General features: G+C 44.3%; 1 protein-coding gene across 4 annotated transcripts in view; it reads right to left on the bottom strand.

Annotated features, from left to right (window-relative positions):
* The window catches only part of Adarb2 (adenosine deaminase RNA specific B2 (inactive)), a 542,810-nt gene that overhangs the window by 35,700 nt on the left and 490,436 nt on the right, over positions 1-16,674 (bottom strand). For all 4 annotated transcript variants that reach the window (XM_032884792.1, XM_032884795.1, XM_032884793.1 and 1 more), the window contains one exon: positions 5,738-5,906. In XM_032884792.1, the coding sequence (XP_032740683.1) occupies positions 5,738-5,906 (169 nt within the window). The remainder of the gene's footprint in view (positions 1-5,737; positions 5,907-16,674) is intronic.

Here is a 16,674-nt window from a genome sequence, read left to right as displayed (position 1 = left end):
TCATTGATTAACCTTTTCCACTGTCCCTCCTGACTGTCTCTGCTTCCTTCATCAATTTGGTAACTTGTACGTGCAGGCGGTGATTGTGACACTGAGTGTATGGTGTGGATAAAGACAGGGGGTGATGGTTCACTGGATAAAGTGCTTGCCGTTCAGACAGGAGGACCTGACCTCACATATATCAACAACAACAAAAAGACAGGTGTGGTGCCATGTGCCTGTAACAGCAGCATCGGGGGATGGCTGAGACAGGAGGATCCCTGACTAGTCAGTTTAGCTGAGTCAAGGAATTCCAGGCTCAGTGAGAGGTCTTATCTTAAACAACAACGACGACGACGACGACGATGACAATGATGACGATGACGATGTAGAGACGTGATTGAGGATCTGCATGTGGCCTTGCAAACACATGAATACACACACACACACACACACACACACACACACACACACACACACACACAGATACATACACAGACACACACACCAGCACACACAGACACGCAGAAAAACACAGACACACACACACACACACACACACAAGCACACACAGACACACAGAAAAACACAGACACACACACAGACACACACATAGACACACATACACACACACACACACACACACACACACACACACAGGAGAGAGAGTGGTTCGGGGTGGGATTCCTATTCACAGAAGCTTAGAGTTTAGAGTTAGAATGAATTCTAAGAAAGAATGAAGATTCCTAAAAACAGACAATATATGCCAGGCCAGTTTCACACGTGTTATTTCTAGAATCTGTCTACACTCATTGGTCTTAATATACTGGTAGCAGTTAGCTTCCTCCCCTCAAAGACAGCACAGAGCTTGTTCTTGAAGCTCATGCCAGTTCCCACCGTGTAAGTGCTATGTCTTGACCAGTGTTGGACTGCCTGCACAGACCCAGCAGGAGACAGGCTGGTTCCAGCAGCAGTTCATGACTTTGTAAAAACGTTATAGTCCTCTGTGTGGACATAGCAGGTGTAAATAATTCCAAAAGCACATGTGTTGGCCAGGTAATTCTGAAGTGGCAAATTTGGAGTGTTTATTGCTTTAAGTATAATTTAGCTGAAGTTTGCTTTTTATTTTTTAATAATGACTGTATTTAACATCTGATTTTCAAAACTGCTTGAAAGTTTAAGAACGACTCACGAGGGTCTAGCTGGTTCCAACGTGGTGTGATACTGGGTGCGGTACGGCATGTGTTGTGGGCTATATACACAGCCAAGTGTGTCCCCAAGAGTATTTTATAGACTATGGTTCCCGGGCCTTTGGGTACTCATGGCCTCATGCTCCAGGGCATTGAGCGTCACTAATCCACCCAGCGAGAAGGTTTCATCTGCACTTGTGTGTGAAGGCCCTCTGCTTTGAACATTATTTAAGCCCTAGGTTGAAATTTTGTTTTCTTACAGGCTACAAAACAGATGAACACACACATTAGCAGGCTGCCTCTTTGCGGAGCTTTCGTACAAATAACGAACGCTGCAGATGCTTATGGTCTTGAACCGTCAGCGCAACATATGTCCCAGCCCGGAAGTGGCAAACGCGCTTCTGTTCTGGAATAGCTCCTGTAAGAGCATTTGCTTCCGCCTCTTCTGCTCAGGGTCTGTCTGGCCGTGGAGGAGGCACAAGGACTTCCATGCCAAAGGAAGTGTTTCTGTGCCAGTTGCTTTAGCCTGATGCGGACAGCACTGTTTAGAGCGGGTGTATTATTTCTCTCACTCTGGTGGTCATCAGTGCCCTGTCCTCATCATCATTACCAATAAGCGCCATTTATCAAGAGCCATCGTGTGCATCTCACTGTGACAGACACCATGCAAATCAACTGGCATCAGCGATCGCGTGAAGGTCAGGCTCAGACACAAGCAGCGGCATTAGGCACTGCACCCCTACCATTTCAGGGCAGGAGACAGGCCGTGTGATGGGATGGGAGACAAGGAGGCTAAGGCTGCAACTTTCCCAGCATTCCCTGCAGGGTAGGGAAGGATGGCATACTGGGTGATGAGAAGGGATGAAGCTGACCACTTAGCGTGAGCCTCAGAAACTCACCGATTGAGAAGTTGTGCGGGAGCAGTAAATAAATGGAGGAATGGGGGGTTGGGGATTTAGCTCAGTGGTAGAGCGCTTGCCTAGCAAGCGCAAGGCCCTGGGTTCGGTCCCCAGCTCCGAAAAAAAGAAAAAAAAATAGATGGAGGAATGGAAGTGAGGAAGAAAAGGACGAAAAGTAGTGGAGGAAGAGAAAGAGAGACAGAAAGATACTGAGACAAGGGGAGAGTGAGTGAGAAAGAGAGAGAGAGGAGGGGGTAGTTAGAAAGATACAGGGAGATACAGAGATAGATGGACAAGAGACAGATGCAACAAGAAAGACAGAGGAAGAATCAGGGAGAGAGACACAGAGAGAAGAGAGAGAGAGAGAGAGAGAGAGAGAGAGAGAGAGAGAGAGAGAGAGAGAGGAGAGAGACATACAGAGACAGAGAGACAGAGACAGAGAGACGAGAGAGAGACACAGACCAAACCAAACAAAAAAACCTCAAGCTGTCACCACCACCACCACCACCACCACCACCACCGAAGCATCGACCAAAAACACCAAGAGAAAACAGTCTACAATGGTTCTCCATCCAGGACATCATTTGACTATACCTGCAGCTGATGCTTTTTCCCCCCCGAGGGGATTTTATTAAGAAGATAAAGCCCTGTCTTTTGAGCACTACCATTGATAGACTTGCCTGCCACCAATATAAGGCAGGTTTTGTAGCCCCTGTTTAATTTACTGCCTATCGATGTTTAAGATCTCTGCGACAAGACTTCATTTCTGTAGCATTAATTTACTTCATTTTTCTGGGGAGCCATAGAATTAACTTAGAAAAACTGGCGTCGTCTGAGGGTATCAAGAGAATTTTTGTTAAAGCGAAAAGTCTGCTCCTCCCCCACCCCCTCGTTACTCCAAGACTAGATGAAAACATTGCAAAGAGGAATACGTTTTCTTTTCAAAGATGAGCTGTTTGAAGACTATCTCGGCTGTTCCCTGTGATATAGGAATCAGTGCTTTGATTTATGATCATTTAGCCCCCTCTTTGTTCTACCGAGCCAGGGGCAATCAAAGTTGGGGCCTAAATGGCACTCTTTTCTTCTATAGCTACTTGGTAATTTCCCAGGAGAATTTGGAATCACCGTTGACAGAGGCTTCTGTTTTCCCTGCTGTAGAATTCTCACAGAGTGGTAAAGCAGAGGATACTGCAAGGCATCCTCAACCTACCTGAGACTTGGGATGCTGACTTCTGAGGGTTGAAGTGACACTGTATTTCCCTACATTGTTTCATGTCTGATGTCCCTACCTTGAAACGCAGGCAGAATTTAATCCGCCTCACTCCTGTTTCTGTGTTCTCTTCGGTAGGACGAACACCATCTCTTCAGGGTATGCAGTTTCACCCAGGTTCAGTTGACTTATGTATCTTTGTCAAACATGTGGGATATCCCCAGTCTTGCCTAGGTACTGGGAACACAACCCATGCTTCCTGGGGCTTTGATTTACTGGGGGATCTCTTGGAATTGTGGGGGTACAGCTTGTATTATACTCTCTAGATCCTATATTGGTGACAGGAAGCTGAGGATGCTACATGTAAGATGATTTCTGCTTTCCTTGGGTCCTTGGTCTTTATTTCCCCTCCAGCCTCCCCACAACATTCCGTGTATGTCTTTCAAGACCAAGATTCCCGTTTCTGAACTGGCTGCACTTGTATAGGAAATTGTAGGGTTCGTTGAAATTTTGGGGTGTGTGCTTGCTTAGAAGCTGCATTAGCCTAGGATGGTCAGTCAGTTTCCCCATCTCCACACAGAATTCGGTTATAAACGACAGATCAGTCCATTTATCATGGTTTCCAAAGGAGCTTCTGACCCACCCAGTTTTAAAGAGTTTGATTGTTTGTTTATGTGTCTGTGCATGTTTGAGTCTCTCTCTCTCTCTCTCTCTCTCTCTCTCTCTCTCTCTGTGTATGAATGGGTGTACTTGTCTGTGCTATCATCGAGGACAGAAGATCTAAGATCCCTCAGAGCTGGAGTTACAGGTCTTTGTAGGACCCAAAAACTTATTATTATTGTTGTTGTTATTATTATTATTATTATTATTATTATTATTTTGTGGGCACTGGGCTCAGAACATCAGTCCTCGTGATTGTGCATCCAGAGTTCTTAACCACTGAATCATTTCTCCAGATGCCCCTGATTCTTTTAACCATTTTAGGCTATGGTTTATGACTCGTTCAAGTAAATTCGAGCTGTTATGACCCCTCTGCCTGTATATCCCGTGACTATTTTCAAACAAAGTTCACAGATCAGGCATGGCATCTTTGGGCACCGGACCTGTGGTGGACAGGGGCCATGGAGTAGATCTTGGGTATCAGGATGAGGCTGAGCTGAGAGTGGCAGCTCATACCCCACTAAGGCCTCTTTCAACTAGCAGGAGTTCTGCAGAAGATACCGAGATGCGTTTTCCGCAAATTCCTTCTCCTTCTGTTCACCAGAGGCTAACAGAAGGCTCACCTCTGTGCAAACAGCCCATGGAGTTACTTTACACCTTTAGTGGAAGTAAAAGACGGCAGAGAAAAGCCCTCTTGGCCCTCGATCAGTTCTGTGTCCTGAAGATGACCACACTGTTCAGAGATGGCAGATTTTTTCCCCATAAATTAATGCACTGCAATCTACATTGCAACAGAAGTAGAATTAATCCCTAAGTCAGAAAGGTTTGGAATGTTTGCTGTGGAAACTAGAAATTTCTGGGTACATTCATTCCAAAGGTGTTTTTGCCTCAAGCACATGGAATGAAAATACAGAAGGGCAAGGACTGGGGTGATGACTTAATTGGGAAAGTTCTTGCTGATATAAGGTCTGAGTTTAACATACCGGAACCCACATACAAAGCTTGGTGTGCTGGTGTGTGCTTATAATCCCAGTGTTGGGGAGTCAGAGATAGGAAAATTCCTGGCGCTCCCTGGTCAGCCAGTCTAGCCCATTGGTGAGGTCCAGGTTCAGGGACTGACTCCATCTCAAAAGTTAAGGTGGAGAAAAACTGGGAAAGGCACTGTGCTGGCTGGCTTTGTGTGTCAACTTGACAGAAGCTGGAGTTATCACAGAGAAAGGAGTCTCCCTTGAGGAAATGCCTCCATGAGATCCAGCTGTAAGGAAGGCATTTTCTCAGTTAGTGATCAAGGGGGAAGAGCCCCTGGTGGGTGGGGCCAGCCCTGGGCTGGTGGTCCTGGGATCTATAAGAAAGCAAGCTGAGCAAGTCTGGGGAAGCAAGCCAGTAAGTAGCATCCCTCCATGGCCTCTGCATCAGCTCCTGCTTCCTGACCCGATTGAGTTCCAGTCCTGAATGTCTTTGGTGATGAACAGCAATGTGAAAAGTATAAGCTGAATAAACCCTTTCCTCCCCAACTTGCTTCTTGGTCATGATGTTTTGTGCAGGAATAGAAACCCTGACTGAGACAGGCACTGAGCATCAACTTCTGGTCTCCACATGCTGCTATGTGTGTACTTATACAACACGCACATGCATGTGAACATGTAAGCCAATGTCTTATGCAATTGAGTCCCAGATGACAAGCACTGTATTTCTCTGGCCCCACTCAGTACTAAGGCCTAGTTTGGGCCCGCTATTTGGCTGTCCCCATTGGTGTCTATAGTTGACCTTTGAAACAGAACAGCTAGCTGGGCTCTTACCTGGCAATCTTGTCTGTGCAGGACATGGTGACTAGCTGCTCCCCCAGCAGGATACCATCCCATGTCTGGACTGCACTGGGGCCCCGCACAGGGACTGTTCCTTCCCCAGACTCAATCTTGGTGCGCAGGTGCCCTCGGAACTTCCTGACGATGTGTTTGCTGCTGTTCACTAGGAAAGAAGAAGTAACCATGAAAGATGGCAGGCACACTGGTCCAGAGACACAAGGCATTGTGGAGGCCAAGGAAGGAAGTGTGACAAAGGTAAAGGGCTAGGCTTACGAGGCAGGTCTTAGAAATGAATGCAGAATGGAATTTATTCATTTTAACAGCAACATGGTTAAGATCTGAGCTGCAGATATTAGCCTGGGGTTGGTCAGATATCTCTGGGGTTGGCAGACAGCAAATGTCTGAGAGACTCTCTGGGGCCACATGTTTATCCCCTTTTGATGCACAAAGCTATCATTGGGTGATTTGTCAAAAAAGTCAAACACTCAACTTGCGGACACCAAAATTTAAATGTGTAATTTTCATAAGTTGGGAAACACAGTCCGATCACCATAACTATAGGTTCTAGAGCTGTGGACTCAACCAACTGAGGTCCAAAAACATTTGGTTCAAAAATTGCTTTGGGTCTTTTCCTTATTATTGTTCCCTAAGCAACATAGTACAACGGCCATTTTCAAAACCACATCTGCATTGCACTAGGTAACCAAGTGGTGATTTAGAGCGTAAGGGAGGAGGTGCGCAGGTTATGTGCAAACATCACAGCATTTATAAAGGACTGGAGCATCCTTAGCATCTGTGGGGAGTCCTGAACAATCCCCACAAATACCCAAGGATATTGCACTATTCTTTTCAGTTTCTCTGATTTGTTTAGAATAAACTTTACCAAACATTTAAGGATATAATGATACCAGTTGTACGTAAGCCTTTCTAGAAAGAACAAAAAGGGGAGAACTTTTCCCAGCCCAGGATATATGCAGATAAATACCCCAGAGGGGTAATTGTGAGAAAGAAAGGCATAGGCCAATATGCCTCATGCACATAGATTCTAAGGAAGCTTTTACAAATTAAGGGCAATCACATAGAACAGATACTTGCTTATGGTCAAGGAAGCTTAGTTCAGAAATGTCCTTCCACTCCCCTGCCCCCAGCCATTAACAATTAACTGTAAAGCCACACCTGGTTTTCAGGTCATCAGAAACAGTTGTTGGGTGGGCTTGTGTCTCAAGCTGGTCAGGATTTTAATTCCGGTGTTATTACTTACTAGTCATACAACCGAGGGAAAGGAACTTAAAATCACTGCGACATGGTGACTTCCTCTTAAAATAGGGGTATCAATGGTGCTTAGCCACTAGGCTGTAAGGGTTAGGGAAGCCGGCAGGTATGAAAAGGTTGGTGTAGCCTAGACGCCATGAGCAGGGGGATGAATGAAGAAAACACAGTATAAACACTCAGAGGACATTTATGCAGCTGTGAGGAAGAACATAATTTTTACTTTTTAGGAAAGCAGATGGGACTGGGGGACATCAGTGTGACAATTCATATCGATTGCATCTGGCAGCAATTAAAAGTACACATACACTTGTTATCTCTCTGTTCTTGACTATGGGTGTGGCTACCTGCTTCAACCCCCTCCCCCAATTTTCCTGCTGTGAAGGAGGGTAACAAACCTCTTCTCCTTTAAAATTGCTTTCCATCAGGGTATTTTGTTCCCCACTGCCGCCATAGGAGGCGAAACTAGACAATCGTGTTAAGCAAAATAAGGCAGGTTCACCACAAATATTATATACTTCCTCATATGTGCAGAATCAAGGTCTGAAAAAGTTTATGTACCTTGTGAAAGTAGGAAGGGGGATTATGCAAGGGTAGGAAGGGGATTGAAGGGATGAAAAACAAGGGGTTGGGGGAGAAAGACAACCCCTTTTCTCTCATATGATATAAAGTAGAAGGGGAGTTATTATTTGGAGGAAAGATGGGGACCACTAGAATTGGAAGTGGCATGAGAGTGGATATGAAGACATTATAAGGATACATTTGTATAAAACATCTTTCCAAGCTCACTATTTTGTGCAGTAGTGGAAGATATCATATTATCAATATATATCTCTATGTACATTCCACTCCACAAGTATCAAAAGTACTTGAGATAACTTGACTTTAATCCTGATCTTTTGCACAATTCGGATGGGGTCCTTTCCACCAGTAGCTTTCTGTGACAGACAGCGTTGGGAACGGAGCAGTAAGCAACCCTCACAGCTTCAACAGTGTTGGCCAAAGGTCAGAGACCTTGCTCCCCATGTGGGAGGCAGATTGTCAGGGAATGTGGTACTTGCTGTTCCTCTGTTCTGCCAATTACGCTGTCTGTATATTATCCAAAGATGGCAATTCTGTATCATTTTCCAGGCTTTGAAAGTTGACTGTTATTTTTTAAAAGCTTTCTAAATCTTCACCATCTGTTAATGTCAAGGAATTAAAAAAAAGCCTGGATTGAGTTACAATGTTTCCTAAGAGCCAACTCAAAAGTTTTGAGGTTGGATTAGTTTCACCTCAGGAGCCAGGTGTGGGCGATGATCCTGCGCATGCTCACTTTTGCCTTCTCTAGTGCTATCCCTGATGAGTCCGCTTAATCCCAGGCTGAGTTGAAGAGCTGGTGAACTCCTATAAACCATTTCCTCTGGCTCTGGCTCTCTCTTGGCTAATTACAAGAGGCAGGAGGGAATTGAAGATGCCACTTCAAGTCTAATGAAATGCCAATATAACCAGCAACTGCAGGGGATTGACCTTAAAGAATCTGCAGTGGATTGAACATCCTTGAGACAATGAAGATGTGAAACTTTAAAATCCTGTCTGCCGTGTATCCATAGACACTCCCATTAGAACACTCTACTAATTCTTATACCCAGAGGCCTTCAGCCACATCATTCATTATGTTTATAACTTAAAAATCCTTATTATTTTGGATTGATTGTAAGGAAATTAGAGTAGCAGTATGCTTTAGGAACTCTTTGGGTGAATATTTATTTTCTCAGGAGAGGCCCAAAATGAATAGTGAAACATAACTAATAAAATATAATGGCTGCTCCAGTGATGTAATTGTGTGTGTGTGTGTGTGTGTGTGTGTGTGTGTGTGTATCAGAGTTAAACATTAGAAACAAGAAAATTTAACAAACAAAAATTCCCAGTTCCCCACAAATGTACAAGATAAGAAGAAAGTATTTTTAAATTCTAATTAAAAAATTCAAGTTGTCTTCAATTATCCTAGAAAGAGTATTTGTGAGTCAGCCCATCATTTTCTATAATAAAACCTCTAATAGTTACCACATGGTTATCTAGGCAATCTCTGTTTTATTTGCATTATGGCGTTATGAAAATGTATTATTCTATAATGCATGAACATGATCCTACGTAACGTGTGTCTCAGGACTCAGTAGGGCATCTGAAGTCAGGAATTTAAGGCATGGCGCTTTATCTTCCCTAGCTTTCTACAGGATTTTGACTGAGTTTTGGGCCCTGCCTTTTCATACAGTGAATGAAACTTAGCATGAAGGCATCGGGCACCTAGCACAACACTGTAGATACATATTTATATAATCCTTTTCTTTCATGGCATCTTGTGGAAGATTTATTACAAAATTTAATATGCTAAATATCGTAAAATTTAGTTAAATTAATTAAAGGGGGAGTTTATAAAGAGGCCACTGGTGATTTGAGAGGAAGGCAGAAGTTGTTCAGCCATGATGAGGTGTGTGGTCCTGATATTCTTCTCTTACGTTTAGAATCTTCTGTATAGCCTATCATTATTTTTTAATGGCTCCTTACAGGTATGTATTATGTGTTGAGGATATTCCCTTGGCCCCTTCCTCCCCTGTACCCCCTTTGCTGTGCCACCTCAATCCTCTTCCTCCCCTGCACCCCATTTTCTCCTGCCATCTTATCCTCATTGGCCCCTTTTATTCCCGTGACAATTTCGCATATGTTCACTTAATAAATACATGTATGATTTATTATGAGAGAGGATACTTAGGAGAACGAAAGTTTGTCCGACCATCCATAAACATCAACCCAAATGGGTCAAAGGCTGTCATACAAGATCTGAAACTCTGAAACTGTCAAGTAGGTAGAATACTTGAAGATAAGACATAGACAAGGACTTTCCAAGCAGAACTCCGGGTGCTCAGGAAACAAGACCAACACAGTCAACACACCGGGCCTCACGAAATTAATATTTCTACCGTAGAGCAAAGGAAACAGTTAAGTGAATGAAGAAACTGACCGTCTAATGGGAGAAAATCTTTGCCAGTTCTCCATCTGACAGAGGTTTAATATCTAGAAGAAGTGACTTTCAGGCATTTGTTTTCACCTTGATGGACCTTGGCCTGCCTAGGACCAGAGGAAGTGGCAGGATTGAGCAGTTTCAAGATTTTGAGAGGAACAAAATCACACCTTGTTCCTCTTCAGAGTCTGTTTCTGAAGCAAATGTTCCCTCCTGCTGCATGTAACATAGCATGCTGAGAGTCATGTGTCCTGCACAGAACACTGTGTGGTCTTGGCAGATACTCAGTCATACTCTTTTCTCCTTGAAGGCCTTTCTACTAAACAAGAAACAAATGACCAGACTGGTCAAGGTGTGATTTAAGGCCGTTTTAAACCACTGACCCGAAACATGACTGATGGTATGATCCACTTCTGTTGCAACAGTATCTTGGCCAAATGAAAAGTCTGACAGGAATCAAAATTAGAAAACCTTCTCAGGTGACCCCACAGATAAACCACAATTGGAAATAACCGAACTTAGTGTGTTTCCAAGCTTGAAGACAACATTTATTCCTAAATGTCATAAGCCAATTGTCATTGATTCTGTAATTAAGCATTTTTTATTTATACAGATGCTGACAGAAAGTAAAACAAGGAAATACAATTTCCAGATATCCCAAGAAATCAGAACTTGTTGATAACACCAGGGTCCTTGTCTTGTCCCTTGGTCTTGGGAACCCTGCATGTGGCCTCATGATGGCCACCTAGAGTTGGACACATAGGGCCTGAGGGACTCACACAACTTCCTGAGCTGTGAGCTAGAAAGGTCTCTGGTAAAAGGAAGCTACTCTGTATGTTGGGAGTTGGGCATGCCCTCCTAGAATTTCTAAGCAAGGCTAGGATCTCTTATGGACCTAATAGTTGTGAGATAGTGACCCCTGAGGCAATGCAGGCCATTGCTGCTGTTCTTGGTTTCCTCTTGGTTGAAGGTAAGCATCTGTGGTTGAAGACATTACACACCTAGGACCCAGGATGGGTGACTTGAGGTACATCCAACCTGAAGCCTCTATTTCATTGCTTTCACAGCACTAGAAAGTACTCACAAGCTACCAAAGGAGGGAGGCAACTAGTAGCCCTACCTTGCTGTGCCCCTATGGACAACAATGATCAACATGGCAAGATATTCCTAATGGTGAAATAGTAGTATTCAGTGTTGGTAACCAACAGCTATGTGGATTAAGGAACACTCAACAGGAGGGAAATCAAGCCTCAGACAAGAAACCTAGCTAAGTATCTGGGGATAGTGAATTAATGAATCGTAGAAGAGATATATCACTGTCATTTTGCTAGACTAGAATAATTGCCAACCATCTTCTAAATCTTATCTTTATACCCAGAGATAGGTGTAGCTATCGCTCCCACCAAAGAAGCTTCTCTCTATAGCAAATGGAGATCATTAGAGAAAACCACAACCAGACACATTGCAGAGAATGGGCAGTGTCTATTCTAGACTCAATAAATACATCTGCGGCCAGCACAGTTCCTATACGTATGGGTCATGGGACATAGCAGTAGAGGAGGGCAGAGAGATTGTAAGAGCCACAATACAAGAGGTCTGCTGTGAGACTTCCTTTCCTAGAAATGACTGCCAAACCTGAGAAATGACAATATCAATAGACATTCTAATATGGACGAGGGCAGATATCAGGGGTCTGACCCCTAGACAAAGAACTACAGGAAGTTAATGACTGCTGAAAAAAGAATTAGCCCCTCCCAGAAATGAGTATTCTAATTGGTTATCTAATACAAAGTGACCAGCCCTGAAAACCATATACACATAAACAGCAAAACATGAACTCAGTAGGTCTTACTTATTTATGCGAAAATGGACTCATTTTGGACTCATTTGTCTACCTATGTATGCATGTATATAGGTATGTATGTATATGTGTGTATGTATATATCATCTATCATTCATCTGTTGTCTGTCTATCTGTCTGTCCATCTGTCCATCCGTCCATCCATCCATCTATCTAGCTCTATAATAATCAGAGAAAAAGAGGCTATCAATTTGAGAATGTGAGCCTGGACATGGGAGGGGTTAGAAGGAAGGAACAAAAAAGAGGGTCTGGAGTTCGAAAAGAGAAGGAGGGAAGTGCAGTAATTACATTTTAAGTCAAAATGTAATAAAAACAATTGCTCAAGACCCTGTTGTGGATGTAGCTCTGTTTGTCTTGCATGAATGAAGCTTTGAGCTAGATCCTCAGCACCACATAAACTGGGTGTGGTTGTACATATATATAATCCCAGAAGATCAGGAGTTTGAGGTCAACCTTGACTACATAGCAAATTAGAGGTTGGGTGTGAAATTTCTGAGATTCTGTCTCAAGGAAAACAGACTAATCCAAGCCAAATAAAACCACAACAAGAACAAACAAACATAACATACCTTGAAAACTTAAAACTCTAATTCTTCCTTAGGATGCTCTGCTCTGTGTTGCTACACTAATTAACAGGAAGGAGAGCAATCAATGCTAAGTAGCCAAGTCTCTTTAAATGTAGTCATGTTGTAGTTGTAGACTCTGCTCCATCTCAGTGTAGGACCACATGGGCTTATGGATGTGCTTGCTACATGTTATATGCACATGAGCTTGGGTACATGTGTTTGTACACACATACATGTGTATCTATGCATGAGAATGCATGGTCCTGCCACAGTCTCAAGTTCATAAAGGTCAGCACACTCCAGGCTCCACGAGGAAGAACTGTGCAGTAGCTCTATTCGACCTAATGACAGGGTGGGACTAAAACCAAACAGAGGTTCCGTGAATAGTGCTCTCTGCACGCTGCGCTGGGCAATGACAGACAGCTCTGTCCCTTTGCTCTGCATTGTCTCTTAGATCCCAGATGAAGATCTCACCCAGTGTGTTTGTGTTCTTTGGCTTCTGTGTATAATACCACACTGACAGTTGGGGTCAGGAAAGATGGCTTCCAACGTTTCATTTAGGAACATGGACTCCAAGCTGCTGGTACAATGAGGCTGGAGTTTCTGCAAATTAACTTTAAGAGAGTAGATGGTGTGTACCCCTGGAATCTAGCTAACTAGATTCTTCTCAGCATCTCTCTGCAAGGCCTCCTACAGGGGGATTGTCAATATTGTCGTTGGTCGTTTGCTGTCTGTGGAAGGAGCCCCTAAAAGCCAAGACCTGACTACTTGAATTCTGCTACCCATCAGTTAGCCCTTCTTAAAGGAGAACAATAATAATTAAAAAAAAATCAGCGTGTAAGTGTCCAGCAGGGAGTTGTAGCACTCTCTCTGAGGTGGAAATTGAAGAAGCGGCCCCTGAGAGTGTATGCCGTCCTCAGGAGGTACGAGGAATGCTGAGCAATCTCTCTGAAGGCCCCTTCCAGGCAGAGGACAGCAGGTAGTTTGGCTTTTCCTGCCCTTGTGGAGTGCTGAGGGGAAAATGACGCATGGCTTTTAGCTGATGAGTCCACTTTGCAAGACTGCAAGTGCCTGCCTTCTCTGCACTCCTGGGTGGGTCGGGAGATGCGAGCTTAAATCAGAGGCATGCAGGCACCTTCATCTCCCTTTGCTTGCATATCTGTAGCAACACCGTGAGGGAGAGGCTTCATTTTTCTCCTCCTACCAGCACCTGCCACTTCTTAAAAGCACCATGAAATAAAAGACATCTGTGTGTGGAAGTGAACCTCAGGGGGCCTCTGGGAGTGGATTTGTTTGCTTTTCTAAACCACTGACATTGCAAGTTAGACTGAGGGCTGAGAAGCCACACTTGGTGCCTGATGTACAGAGACATGGGAAACCCAATGAGCCAGATTGGTCCCCACAGGGGACCCGGCCTCAGGCAGGGTTGACATTTTTGTGGTCCTCACTTAGCCCTCTTCTAACTCCTGCTGGGGCTACATGGGCCAAGAAGGAAGTTGAATAAATTAGAGCGAACTCCAAACATTCCAAAGAGCTATTGAGAAATGAGCCAAATTTCACAAATTGCTAGGACAAGTTAGTACTATATAGTTTGATAAATATTATTAAAGGAAACAAGTAATTTCCTCCCTCCCTCCCTCCCCTCCCTCCCCTCCTCCTCCCTCCTCCCCTCTCTCCTCCCTTCCTTCCTTCCTCCCTTCCTTCCTTCCTTCCTTCTTCCTTCTAATCTCTGTCTCTGCCTCTTTGTTTATCTCTGTCTGTCTGCCTGTTTGTCTCTCTCTCACTACCCACTTCCCTCTTTCCATGGTTTCATATATGAGCTCATGTGTGTGCACACTTCACCATCGGAACACTGGGCCTACGGATGCTCTTGGCATGATTCCAGAGATTCAAGCTGAGCTTCTCCTGTTTGCCTGACAAATACTTTACCCATCTCCCCAGCCCAAGGTGTAGCCCAGACTGGTCTCAAACTCATGATCTTCCTGCTTCTGCCTATTTAGTGTATCCTAGGGATGTGCCTCACCATGACTGGTCACATTATTTCTAGAAGTATGATGTGATGGTTATTTTTTTCTCATTTTATTAATCATTTTACTTATGTTTCAAGTGATATCCCCCTTCCTGGTTACCCCTCCATAAGACCCCTTAGTCCTTTCCCTTCTCTCCCCTTCCCCCTTCCCCTTTGACTCTATGAGGGTGCTTCTCTATCTACTCACCCACTCCCACCTTATTGCTCTAGCGTCCCCTTACATTGGGGTATCGAGCCTTCACAGGACCAAGGGCCTCCCCTCCCATTGATGCCAGATAAGGTCCATTCTCTGTTACATATGTGGATGGAGCCCTGGGTCCCTCCATGTGTACTCTTTGGTTAGTGGTTTAGTCCCAGGAGCTCTCGGGGGGGGGGGTCTGGTTTGTTGATATTGTTCTTCTTCCTATGGGGTTGCAAACCCCTTTAACTCCTTCAGTCCTTCCCCTAGCTCTTCCCTTGGGTTCCTGTGCTCAGTCTGATGGTTGGCTGCATGTGCATCTCTATTGGGCAGGTGCTGGTAGAACCTCTCAAGGACCAGCCATAACAGGCTCCTGTCAGCAAGAGCTTCTCATCAGCAATAGTGTGTGTGTGTGTGGGGGGGGTTGGTGTCTGCAGATGGGATGGATTCCCTAGGTGGGGCAGTCTCTGGATGGCCTGTGTACGATGTCTGATGATAATATTCAACTCCCTTCTCCTAACTCCTCCCAGGTCTCCCCGCTTCCCTACCTATCCAAAAGTTGACAGTCAACTTTATTAGATTAAGGAACATCTAGGTTAGCAGAACACACTCTGACTGTATCTTTGAGAACATCTCCAGAGATGATGAGTTCACTAGGGGTCCAACCTATTGGAGTGATTCTTTTTGTCTCCTTTAAATTTTATTTTTTATTTCATGTTCATTGGTGTATGGCCTACATGTATGTCTGTGTGAAGGCATCGGATCCCCTGGAACCGGAGTTGTGAGCTGTCATGTAGGTGCAGGGCACCTGGGTCCCCTGAGCATCTCTCGAGCCCTGAAATAATTATTTTTTGACATTTTTTTCTTTTATGGGATTTTTTTTTAATTTATAATCCTAATGTTATCCCTTTTCCCGGTTTCCCCTCCAGAAACCCGCTATCTCCCCCTGCTTCTATGAGGGTGCTCCCCCACTTACTCACCCACTCCCTCCCACCTCCTCACCCTGACATTTTCCTATACTGGGGTATCAAGCCTTGACAGGACCAAGGGCCTCTCCTCCCATTGATGCCTGACAAGGCCACCTTCTGCTACATATGTGGCTGGAGCCATGGGTCCATCCCTGTGTACTCTTGGGCTGGTGGTTCAGTCCCTGGGAGCTCTGGGGGATTTATTTGGTTGATATTGTTGTTGTTCTTATGGGGTTGCAAACCTCTTCGGCTCCTTCAGTTCTTTCTCTAACTCCTCTGTTGGGGACCCTGTTCTCAGGTCCTCCTGGAATAATTCTTAATGGATCTGAAACACCATGGTATCATTGGGAGTGGTGGGAAACAGGAGGTGGAGCCTTTGGAAGAAGAATGTCACTGGAGGTGTGTCCTTGGGGTTACAATGCCTTCTTATTTTATCTCTGCCTTGTGCTTCCTGATAATCATGATACGAACCTTGCCTTCCTGTCGTGTGGGTCTGACACTTCTGAAAACATGACCCCTTGTCTCATTTAAGCTGCCTTTGTCAGGTGTTTATCACAGCGACATGCAAACAACTAATGCTAGGTCTAGAAAACTCTTCCAATGCAGATACTGAAACTAAACACGTGCATATGTGTTTCTATATAACCACAGTTGACAGTATTTGGGGGTTCATTCGAGCTAAATAAAACATGCAGTACTTCATACAAAAAAGCAACATATGTATATTAAAGGGATCTGGTCCTAATAGAGTTATCAAAGCATCAAATATTTCCTGTGCTCAGAGGAAGTCTCCAGTGGAAACATAAACACACACTGTGCTTATCAAGGCTGGTTCCAACCCTCTTCTGTTTCTTGTGGGTGAGGCTACATTTGTGATCTAATCATTAAAGTTAGAAAAAAAACCCAAACATTTATCAAGTGCCTGCTGTATTCCAGGCTCGTGTAGAGGATGTTCACCAAGACAATGAAGTCACTGGGAGGAAGTAGTGAGTCTTTAACCTTATGAGTGTTTAGTCTATTTGTCTGAACACTCGTTCAAAAAAATTCTTTCGCTTTAAA

This window comes from Rattus rattus, chromosome 14 (genome assembly GCF_011064425.1).
Source record: "Rattus rattus isolate New Zealand chromosome 14, Rrattus_CSIRO_v1, whole genome shotgun sequence".
NCBI lineage: Eukaryota > Metazoa > Chordata > Mammalia > Rodentia > Muridae > Rattus > Rattus rattus.
The sequence above is the reverse complement of the archived record's forward strand: the minus strand, read 5'-3'. Positions and strand labels throughout refer to the sequence as shown.